The following is a 13,031-nucleotide window of genomic DNA, read 5'->3' as shown; positions in this document are numbered from 1 at the left end:
ATAATATTCTACTTTTAAGTTACCATTAATGACACTCACTATTAGGGGTGTTCTAAAATTACGTACGGACACGGTTGCTTCCTCCACCTCTGCCGTCCCCAGTCAAAATGAAATGTCAAGTTCAAAATCAGGTAATAGATATTTTATAAATTTTGGAACATTGTGAAACTAGTTTTGCTATATTCACCATACACGATAAAAAATGATAGAGATAGCATCAAGCAAGAATATCTCCATCATCAAATTGTTAATTTTTGATATCTCACAGATGGAGGAAATATTATTTTATTATATAAGCATTTTAAATATTAAAGACTCCACTGAAATATAAAAAAAGATAGATTTTAAATTGATTTTAAATGAGACTCTCAACATTTGAGATATCAACTTAATGAATAATATTTTGTTTATTTTTCTTGTTTATGAAATATATGAATCTACACTACAAGAAAAACGCGTTTTTATAGCGGACGAATAACGCTATCTAACGATAGGATAGCGGTTTGTTAAGCGCTGTATCATCGCCCGTCATAATAGGTCGAGGACATTAAATAGCGGTATTTCGTTGTGCTATCTTTTCTTCCGCTACGATAGCGCTTTTATTTCTGCAATTAAATATTATTTAATAGCGTTTTTTTACTGCTATTACTAATTTTATAAATAGCGTTTTCTGTTTGTTTTAGTTAATTCCACTATAGCAGTTACCAAAGTGCAATGTATATATGTACTACTATAGCAGTTTCATTTGTGCTGTATATATAATGTTAATATATTTATATATTTTAAATTTTAATTTTCATATATTTATATTTTTAAATTTACACAAATTCGTTTTCTGGGATTTTGAAACAAAACATCAACTTATATAAATAAACATTAATTTCATAGATTCAACTTAGACATATTACATAGTTGTTCACACATCCTTAGAGATTACATTATAAGTTCACACTAAAGCAACATTGTAATCCTTAGAGATACACAATCTTATCATTTGGCCAAGCCACGGTGCTTCCTACTGCATCACCTATGAATTCGATTTCAGAGTTTGGCCTCCACACTCGAGCCCCATCGAACTCGGAAACCTCTACCCAAACCTTCGTAGCATTGGGACCTAAAGGAACGAAATGCACTTTCTCTGCTGGATCAGTTGAGAACACACGACCTAAAGCAACTCTCTGTCCTAAGTTATGACAGTCCAAGAGAGCAACCTTCTGTTTGCCACCTTTGTTGCTACTACTAGTGCTGTTACCACCACTCTAAAACCAAAAAAGACAAACACATTCACCACAATATCAACACCGGCAACCTAACAATTCAATATCTAATCACCTTCTAAGAATTTACAAACTTACCTGATTGGATATCTTGTTTGATTCAGTAGGTGAATGTTGATCAGTAGGTGAATTTTGATCAGGTAGTCTTATCTTATCTAGAGGCCACGCTATTGTCCCATGTACTGCATCACCCATCTTTGTCATTTCAGGTGTAGGTCTCCAGATATAGGCATTAGGTTTAAAAACCATTTCGACTCTAAGAACTGCTGCATTCGGTCCCAGTGGAATTTGGTTGACGAGGTGAGTAGGTTCGGTTGTCAACAAGACACCCTCAGCTATCAACTCCTCTTCTAGTTTCCAGTAATCAAATATTTTAACATTTCCTAAAATTGTTAATTTTTGATATCTCACAGATGGAGGAAATATTATTTTATTATATAAGCATTTTAAATATTAAAGACTCCACTGAAATATAAAAAAAGATTGATTTTAAATTGATTTTAAATGAGACTCTCAACATTTGAGATATCAACTTAATGAATAATATTTTGTTTATTTTTCTTGTTTATGAAATATATGAATCTAGCTAGTACTTTCAATTCTTTAAGAATGGTAAATGTTAAAAGAAAAGTCGATATTCCAGAAGAGTAGCATGCGTTTCTTGGACGGGGGATATTATGTGGACAAAAAGAAGGGTCTGGATTTTAGTTTTGCTATATTCACATAAATAAATGATAAAGTAACACTAGAATGATAAAAAGATAGAGATCGTTACGTAAGAGGAGTAAACGTTAAAAGAAAAATCGATATAGCTAAAGAGTGAAGATGTAGTATACGTTTATTGGACGGGTCATTATGTGGACAGAACGAAGGGTCTCCAATAAGTCGTCCTTGTTCATTGTCATCTCATGTTTGATACTTAGAGAAACAAAAATAATAAAAAATTAAATGCATGTATGCTTTTCTTAAATGTATTTTGGTCAATTATTATTATGAAAAGATATTTTTATTTTGTAAACATTTATTTTTCCTACTTATCAACTGATAACTTGACAACTTTTTCATTTGTTTTTTTTTGAATTAATCACAGTGTTCGGTGACCAAAGTAAACCGACTAACCTATAAGTTCCCACGATATCAATGGAAATCGAATTGCAGATTCACCGTATTAGGATTATTGTTCAAATGCCACTAATCCAATTCCAGTAGTTCAACTTTTTCATTTTGTCTACAAAAGAAAAAACCGATTTAGCAAAGCAATGCAAACTAATATCGTCCATGCCCCGTAGACCAATCTCAGAGAAGATTATGATGATATGATATGTAACTAAGGGAACAAAACATCAGTGGACGGCAATGTAATATGTGTTTTGTATGCGCATGAAAAATTAAGGTTTATCGCTTCAACTTATGTAGTCTAATCTTATACTTTTTGGTAACTTATAGTTCTGGAAGTGAAGGATAATTTTTTTACTAACTCTAAATTGTGAATCTACCTTGAATTCAATGTGGATGAAACTACGCGTTAGTGGCCGGGTGGTAACATAACGTTCTAGCGTCGTTAAAAAAGTTGAGTTCGAATCTGACTACACTCAGATATCTCTAAAGTATGATCACCGGTGATTTAACATTTCATTACCGAAGAACGGTTTACTTTCTTTTTTTAATGCGGACGAAGCGTCATGTACCACACACAAAAAAAAGAAAAAGAAATAACGACACCGTACTTTCTCAAAAAGAAATGAAATGTTTTTTTTTATTTGCATTAGGTAAAACAGTTTTTTACGGTTGCTTCCTTCACCGACTAAAATGAAAATTTAAGTTATATAATTAATGATATTTTTCTTTTAACGAAAATTTAAGTTATACTATAATTAATATGATATATTATAAAAGTTCTGGAGAATGTGAAATTGATTTTGCTATGTTCACCAAGTAAATGATAAAGCAAGAGAGACAGTCAAAAAGAAAAATGTACTACTATACAGCAGAAGAGTAGTGTACGTTTCTTGCACATGCAATGTGGACCAAAAGACAAGTCTGGTACAATCGGAATTTTACCTGAACCAAAATCCCAAATACAATCTAATATATATGAAATTAGTTAAATATGTTAATATTTTATATATGTTGCAAAAAATTTACATGTTTTAGAGTATTTTTTCAAAAAAAATTGTAGTTTGTTTTATTTGTTATTTTGAACTGTTTTAGTTAGTTTATGTAGTATGTTTAACTAGTTTTTAATTAAATTTGTAAATAATTTATATATTTTGGATATTTTTGCCAGTTTTATTAATTTTTTTAAAATATTTTTTTTTGGAAAATTTTAGATATTATTTATAATCCAATCCAAACTGAACATGTAAGAAACTGAACCGAACATAGACGAAAACTAGTAAAACCCAAACGAAACTTATAAGCATAATAACAAAAATCTAAAACTTCGAATCAACCAAACCGAATTCAACGTAAAATAAAAATGCAAAACCAAATAAAAACTCAAAGAAGTTTTTTTTTTTTTTTTGTCAACAAACTCAAAGAAGTTCAATACAGGATATCTGTAAATGTAACTATTTTAACGATGCACTTAAGTTGCAATAATTGCATCTAGAAGCAATTCTATGAGCATTTAACCATTAAATATATAAATAACTAGAAAATAAGAAAAAGAATGAGATGAATTTTCAATAAAACCGATAATAAACCTTTTTATGTCTTTCAAATTGATATATTTGATATTTTGACAATATTCACAAAGATTAAAAAATAATTATATATATATATATATATATTAAGTATACTTTTTAACTAATAGTATTTGAGATAATAAAATTATTTATAAAATCACAGTATTTTTCCATTGACGTTAAATCTAAATTGTATTATTGTAATTATAAAACACAGTAACATTCTTTATATAATAAGAAAAATATTTAAATAATACTTTTATTAAACGAAAAGTGTTTGCTTATTCACGAAGCACTTGTCTAAGCGTCTTCCGAATTCCATTTACATCTAGAAACTTCTATACATCTATTGGTCAATTGGTTTATTGGCTATGTTACATGTAAATGGAAACGGATACACGGAAGCGGAATCGTATAGAAGCGTAGAAACGAAAATTTAAAAAAAAATTAAAAAGCGGATACGTGTTAGAGCGTATATTCAAATATAAATTAAATAAATATACACTAGAGCCTCTATAACTTAATAAGGTTGGAACTTTGAAATTTTATTAATTTATAGAAATATAAATATTAATTTATAAATTATTTAGATTTTTTATTTTAAGATATATTTATTCTAAGATAAATATATACTTCATTTTAGTGTATAGACATTAATTATTATTTTTTTGAAATTTGACATTTATTTTAATTTTATTATACTATTTGGTGTATATAATATTTATTGCTTAGAACTTAAATGTGGTTTTAGATATAATATTACTAAATCTCATCAAAAATATATTAAGTATTAAAAAATATAAAGATAATTCCATTGTGAATAGAAAACAAACAATATAATAATAGGTTTTTACTTATATAAAATATGTATACATATAATTATTAATTTATAATTTGAATGGGACCATATATTTACATGGAATTTTCTAAAAAGTTATTATTTATTATTTTATCGATTTGTATCAAATTTTAAACGGTCCAAATTCGGACTGGCGAAATTTATTAATTTATAGAGATTATTAATTTATCGAGTATTAATTTATTATATATATATATAATATAAACATAAAATTTATTTAATAAAATTTATTACTAAAAATATGTGATTCGAATTAAAAAAATCACTTATTCATTTTTAATAATTTTCCATTTAGTTGATTTCATATTTTAACTATAAAAATACTAAGAGATCAAGCTTATAAGAATATTATCAAACTAATTATTTTTGATAATTCATAAATATATGTAACAATATATTTGAATATGTATGCACTATCTCTTATAAAAATTATTATGCACAAAAATAATTTATAGTAGTAGTTTTGATATTTGCATATTTTGTATTTCGTTTATTTTAATACTATTAATTTATATTTTATATAAATAAAGATATAATTTTATTTTTATATTTATTCATGAAACTGAATTTTTAAAACGGAAACATGTTTTTAAAGAAATATTTTTGGAATTTTGACCAAAAAAAAAAAATATTTTTGGAAATGCATTGGAAGCAAGATTCCAGAAGTTTCCACGAGATTCCGACTCCGATTCTGGTTCCGAATCGGAAAGTGGACGTTTGATGAAACTTTCAAGCAACATAGCTTATTGGTGGAATATCTGGATTATTCATACTACGGTGCATGAAGATATTTAAAGAGCCATTTTATCTCATAACTATTCAATTAAAATCCAAAATGCATGAGTTGATAACAATATATTTAAGAGCGTAAGAACATCCCCAACCATAAAGTATCACAACAGGTCCGGCTCAAGATATTAGCGGGTCCTAGGCAAAAAAAAATTAATTTTTTTTACATGTATATATGAACAATTTAAAAATTTTGGACCCCTATCTCTAATTATTTTTAAACCATTTGGGCCCCTCTTTCATACTATTTTTGTTAAAAAATGTTTGGGCCATGGGTTCCATGCCTCCTTGCCCCATGCCCTAAGCCGGCCCAGTATCACAACTGAAGATTTTAATAGTAAAAAGTAATATTTTTGATGTATTTTAGGTTTTCATTTAAATTTTAACTTTTAATAATATCTGATCAATTAAAGAAGAATACTTGTCTCTAAAAAAGATTTTAATAATAAAAAATAATATTTTTGATGTATTTTAGTTTTTTATTTAAATTTTAACTTTTAATAATATCTGATCAATTAAAGAAGAATACTTGTCTCTAAAAAAGATTTTAGTAATAAAAATAATATTTTTGATGTATTTTAGTTTTTCATTTAAATTTTAACTTTTAATAATATCTGATCAATTAAAGAAGAATACTTGTCTCTAAAAATTTTCAACAGATTTTTAAATGTTATTTTTCAAGGACAAATAGTTTCTTAATTTTGTACTTTATCACTATTTTATTTTTTTTATTAACTAAGAATCTTATTAGTTACTTATTAGACTATGTATAATGGGAGTGTTGAATAAAAAATTTAACGGTTGAATCTCTACAATGAGGATGTTGAAAAATGAAATTTGATGATGTGAATTAATCTATAGATTTATTTAATTTGGATATATAAAAAAATAATTAATAAAATAAAATATTGAATTTTATTCAACAAAATCATTATAGTGGATAAAAGTTGAATGTGTGTTGAATGATGATGTGTAAGAAAGAGAAGATGATATGGAGTATTAAAAGATGAAGTGAATGGTGTTGAATCTTGAAACCATTGTACATAAGCTTTAGTTGGTATATCACCAATGGACATGCTCTTAGATCAGTCTCATTTTTATGTCCGTGCGGGTGTGATTGAGTGGTGCGAATTTTAGAGAAGAGCCAAGCATTTGAAGTTCGAAATCTACCATCTAAGATATATTTTTCGTGTTATGGCACATGAAATTAAGCAATATGCTTTCGACCTTCAGAATTAGTCAGGTTCTCAAACCCAGATGATGACCTGGATCATAAAAAAAGGTGTTAGATGCTAAACGGACGTGCTTGCTTATAATTTAATTTGTTTTTGACATTAAATTAAAATTTAATTATATAAACTAAAATCTAATAATATTAAAATTTTGAATTACTTGTTTGAAGCGTTTTACCCATAAAGATCTTTGGCCAAAAAAACTTCTCTTTTGTGGACAGAAACAAAACTACTGTACTTAAATGCGTGGTATACTAGTTTGACTGACCATTTAAGCTTCAATTATTTAAAAGAACATCGAAGATTATTGCACTGTCTATCCTCCACTTGTTTTGTATGCATACGACACAAGACTTTATTATATATATCGCTTCATCTTTAAGGGGTTCAATAGCAAAACCTACTTTGCCATTTTTTTCTGTTAAGAAAATCAATTGACAAAAAGAGATCAATCTTAGAAAAAAAATGCAACTAGAGCTTGTTTTCATACCATCACCTGGTGACGGCCACATCAAACCACTAGTGGAAGTTGCTAAGCTTCTTGTCGAGCGTGATGACCGTGTCTCCGTCACCATCCTTATCATCCCTCAAATGGCTGGATTCAGTACCGGAAGCTCTAGCTCCTACATCGCTTCTCTCTCCACCGCATCTGAAGACCGCCTCCACTACAACGTTCTCTCCGTCGCCGATGAACCAAACTCCGATGGCCCTAAACTCAATTTCCTCGCTTTCATCGATAGCTTCAAGCCACAGGTGAAGGCCGCTGTTGAGAAACTCATCACTGACCCAGCACAACCCGAGTCGTCGCCGCCGTCGCGGCTTGCTGGTTTCGTGGTGGACATGTTCTGCACGGAGATGATTGATGTGGCCAACGAGTTTGACGTACCGAGTTACCTGTTTTACACCTCAAGCGCCACGTTTCTAGGGACACAATTCCACGCTCAGTATCTTTATGACGTTGAGAAATATGACGTCAGCGACTTGAAGGATTCGGACATAACCGAGTTGGAGGTTCCGTGTTTGTCTCGTCCTTTACCGGTTAAGTGTTTCCCATCTGTGATGTTAAACAAGTACTGGTTACCGATTGTGTTTGGCCAAGTGAGAAGATTCAGAGAAACCAAGGGTATTTTGGTAAATACTTTTGCTGAGCTGGAGCCTTATGCTATGAAGTTTTTCTCCGGCGGAGATAATACTCTTCCCACGGTGTATCCGGTTGGACCGGTTTTGAATCTCAAAACCAACGGTCCGGTTTCAACGGATGACAAGCAGACAGAGATCCTACGCTGGTTGGACGAGCAGCCTCGTGAGTCTGTTGTGTTCCTCTGTTTTGGGAGCATGGGAGGGTTCCGTGAGGACCAAGCAAAGGAAATAGCTATAGCCCTTGAGCGAAGTGGTCATCGTTTCCTTTGGTCTCTTCGCCGTGCTCTGCCTAAGGGAACGATGGGACATCCCGGAGACTTTACAAACCTTGAAGAAATCCTCCCGGAGGGATTCTTAGATCGGACGGCGAAGATAGGGAAGATTATCGGTTGGGCTCCACAGAACGCCATACTAGCAAACCCTGCGGTCCGAGGATTTGTGTCGCACTGTGGATGGAACTCAACACTGGAGAGTCTCTGGTTCGGTGTTCCAATGGCCACGTGGCCTCTTTATGCCGAGCAACAGATTAATGCGTTTGAGTTGGTGGAGGAGCTAGGGCTAGCGGTGGAGATCCGGAACTCTTTCCGGGCCGATATTATGGTGGAGGAATCAGAGTTCATGACGGCGGAGGAGATAGAGAGGGGGATCCGGTGTTTAATGGAGCAAGATAACGTGAGGGATAGAGTGAAGGAGATCAGTGAAAAGAGCCACGTGGCGTTAATGGAAGGTGGGTCTTCTCACGCTGCTCTTCTAAAGTTCATTGAAGACGTCACTACGAATATCTCTTGAATGTTCGCTAAGTGTTAAGAGAATCTTTCATGACTCTATGGCTATCATTTGTTTACCCATTTCGTTGGTTAAGATCTCATGTGACGTTGGTTTGTAATATCTCTTATAGTTTTTTTTCATTTCGACTATTAAAATAAATGAGATTTGAAAATGACTGAATATTAGATTGTTTCAGTGATGTTATGTATTACAGAAATGTTGCATATACATGTTATGTTAAAGACGTCCACTGATTAGTGGTTATATAGATAGTATTCAGTATTTTTTGCTTACGTTACTACATGTCGTCTTACTTTGGTACACAAATGGGCCAACATACGTCAACAAAGACCGGCCATGACCCTTAGATACAAAAGGATGAAGCATTCACTAATTTGACACATGAATGCTTTAAATTTGTAAATATGACGGCTACATTAGTCAATTTTTTATTGCATTTAAATAAGTTTGTAAGAGCATCTCCAATGTATTACTTCAAATTTTACTCTAAAATGGTGTAACTCTAAAATAGAGTTGGATTTTACTCCAATGTATTACTCCATTTTTTACTCCAAACAAAAGGATTCTGTTTTCATTTAGTTAATAATTGTTATTAGTACCTTCAACTTATAAAAAATTAACAATTAACCCAACTATTTTATGTTTACAAAATTTCTATAATAATATATTTTATTTAAATTAAATATTTATCACTAAAAATACAACGAGAGATTATCTTCCAATTTCAATTCGTGCAGATTTTATCATATGCAACTTTTCTAATTCAAAAATATTTTTATGCATTAAAAGAACATAAAGAAAAAACAAAGTTTTGTTTTGTAATTTGAATTATGTATTGGGTCCTATTGTTTGTTTGTGTATATATCAAGTTCAACAAGTACAAATGTTATCAATCAAAATTTTGACCCACAAGATTAAAAAACTCATCTATTCCGTTTGAATAATACTTCACCTGGTAGTTTCGAAAATAATTTACCGAATTAATTATTAAATTACTTATTTATAGTGTATTATATTTATTTTATATTATTTATTCTTAGTTTTGACTTTTATGAGTTTATGTATATTTTCTGTAAACTATAAAGTAATCTTTTACGGAATATTATATATTTTTATGTTATTATATTATTTTAAGTATGAAATAAAAACATTAAAAATTAAAAGGACCATTTTATAAATATAAAAAGTTCAACTCCAAAATGGAGTAATGGGTAAGATTACTCCATAAATAGAGTAATCCTAACTATTACTCCATTTTTGAGTTGAATATGGAGTGGGGTTGGAAAACATTTTACTCCATAATTGAGTTTGGAGTCAAAAATGGAGTAGGGTTGGAGATGCCCTAAGGAAAGATATTACTTATCTATTTTCCTCTTAAATAGTATGTATTTTTTTTAAATACAATTTGTTTTTCTAAACTGTATTAATTGAATTGTATCTGTTGAAAATAAAACAGCCATGAACTTTTGATGGAAAAGGTTAGTAGGCTTTTGAAATCATATATAACGAAGACAAGATATACATATATAGAGTTGTGATAAAAAAAAAAGATATACATACATATCCTGAGATATACAAACCCTTAATAATATGACATGTATAACCTGGGTTGTAATAAATGTACTAGCTCACTGGGTTTTAAAAAATAATCTTTTCTACTGAATTTCATGGGTAAAAATGTACGATCTAAATAATTTGAAAGGGAGCAAAAATATTTAATTTAAATTTTTATTAAAATTATTAATATATATAATTTAATATACATATTTCTAAGTTTACTTCTAAAAATATTTCTTAGAGAATTCACAATTAAAATTGTAACATTCTTAATTTACTACATTGATGTTGTAGTATTATTATATATAATAAATTTTCTCAGCACTGTAATCTTTTTTTATAAATAAATATTATCACTCTGGGTTATGAACGGTGATCAAGGAACGACGAGGAATAATGCATTCCCTAACATTCATAAAAAAAATTACCATTCACAAGAAATAATGTTTCCTTCTCATTTCCTACCATTCCTTTTTTTGAAGAGAAATGAAAAACAAAGTTATTCCTTGTCAAATATGAGATGAAACCACCATTCTTTTTCATTCCTGCAATTTTATTTCTTTACGTTCATTTCCTATTCGTCATTTTTTTTTCCAAAATAGTCACCAGTCGAACCCTTCGTATACAGACAAAAATTTATATTAAAACCTAGAGTTAAAACCTTCTATACACATGTACAAGAAAAATGTATCACTCTGGGTTAAATCTATTAGATATGCTAATGTATTTTTGTCAACTAGATATGTTAATATGGTAAGCAAATATAGTTGGCTTTTGAAATTGGAAATACAAATCTATTTTGTAAAATAAGTTGATTAAATAAGTAACCGATTAAACCCTTTCTTAAAAATAAAATAAATAAGTAACCGAACAAGGAAAAAATGATTCAGACATGTTTATTTTTTAATATAGCAGAAACAATTAGAGAAATGGCCTTAGATAGCCATATAACATTTTTTTCTTCCTAATCTAGACCTTAAAATCCAAAGTCACAAAATTGTTTCATTTAATATAGGGTAATGACCATATTGCCTTTCTTTTTTAATACCATAATTATATTATAACTTAAAAACAAACATTTTGATATCAAAATTTGATAAATTGAGTTTTCATGACTATGACGAAAATCGCCTATGTCGTCGTCAATGCTCCGCCGTCGTCTCCGTCGTCACTGCTTTGCCTTCGTCATTGCTTTGTGTCTCCGCAAGGTATTTTCGATTTGATGATATGTTGTTTTGACTTTATTTTAGAGTTGATTGAAGGTTTGGAGCAGAGTATCTCTGATACACACAATTCTATGAAACTATCATCAGCAGTCTATATTTCTAACAATTGTAATTTGCTTTGTTCCGATTCGGATTTTAATGTCGATGATATATCAAAACTTTTGTGATTTTGGGGTTCAGTTTGACTTCATCATGTTATTTTCATTTATTTTTCGAGTTGATTTGAAACCCTAAACCCTAACGTGAGAGTTCGATTCTAAAAATTTACTTCGAAAATAATAGTATAGATAGATATTCTGTTCAGTTTTGGATTTTCTCATTCCTTTTTTTGTTAATCATTTTTGAATTGATTTTAATCACCAAACTAGATTTGAACCCGCATATCCATGCAAATATATTTTTATTTTTAAAATAATATTTAAAATATTAAAATAAATTATAAAGATATATTTTAATATCATTTTATGTATATAATATTATTTTGAAAGTTTTATATTTATTGAAATTTGTTTTATTTTGAATTTATACAAATCATATATTAATGTGATATTTTTATTTATTTAATTTAAAATTCAACATCATATTAATAGTTTAATTTTAAATATTAGTTATAAATGAATTAATACAAATTTTATTAATTTTTTGGTTCAGAATTTTTTAAATATTATTTTATTTAATATATTATATTTCAGTTTGGTGTTCTTATTTATACAACAAAAATCAAACATAAAATGATACAGCCAATAAAATATTATTTCTTTTGTTTTATATAAAAAGTTAATATGATAATTTAAAAAGAATTGGGCTATACTATTTTTAATTACTGAAATATATATAAAATATGGTCTAGATTAAACATGATAAAGAATCAAATGATAATTGCCTAATGAAAATATTTTTTTCTTGTCTTATAAATTTTATTGTTTAGATGTATATTATTTTTGTTAGAAAATACCATTTATGAGTAAATTGTTAAGAAAATATCATATATGAATAAAAAAATCATATATGAATAAATTTAAGATGTTTAGTTAAATTTCTAATGAATACTGTAACATAGAATTTTGTATAGTAGATAAAAATAAGACCCTAAATTAATAGATTAGAAGTACAACATAGCTCGTTGCATACAATCACAGGGGCAAACAAAGATAGATTGATTGAATAAACAAAATTTAACTAAAATAAATTGGAAAATTAAGCCGGATTCCCTGGAGCCAAAAGCCATACAACCAGAACCAAAGTATAAACTTGAAAAGATACAAATTTCGTATGTTCGAATTAATCAATAGAATTATAGAATTCACCATAGAAGCTAAAAGCAAACATCCACATTTATCAAAACCAAAGCCGGAGCTAGTACCAAGACCGGAGACACACACACAAACACACACGAGAGTTTCATTCCTAGGTAATAAATTTTTATTCAGACGCAAATTATAATTCGAGTTGGTTTGCTTTGAATATACTGTGTT

General features: G+C 29.2%; 1 protein-coding gene across 1 annotated transcript; it reads left to right on the top strand.

Moving 5' to 3' along the window:
• The first annotated feature begins 7,096 nt into the window (after positions 1-7,096).
• LOC106445984 (UDP-glycosyltransferase 71B2) lies at positions 7,097-8,932 on the top strand. The gene has a single exon (XM_013887648.3). The coding sequence runs from the start codon at positions 7,310-7,312 to the stop codon at positions 8,771-8,773; it is 1,464 nt and encodes a 487-aa protein (XP_013743102.1). The 5' UTR covers positions 7,097-7,309; the 3' UTR covers positions 8,774-8,932.
• Positions 8,933-13,031: the final 4,099 nt, after the last annotated feature.

Source organism: Brassica napus, chromosome A5, assembly GCF_020379485.1.
Source record: "Brassica napus cultivar Da-Ae chromosome A5, Da-Ae, whole genome shotgun sequence".
NCBI lineage: Eukaryota > Viridiplantae > Streptophyta > Magnoliopsida > Brassicales > Brassicaceae > Brassica > Brassica napus.
Note: the sequence above shows the minus strand (reverse complement) of the source record. Positions and strands in the feature narration are given on the sequence as shown.

Bases quoted from the DNA above. Each gene is read 5' to 3' on its own strand.
- LOC106445984 (XM_013887648.3), top strand. From the start codon at position 7,310: ATGCAACTAGAGCTTGTTTTCATACCATCACCTGGTGACGGCCACATC.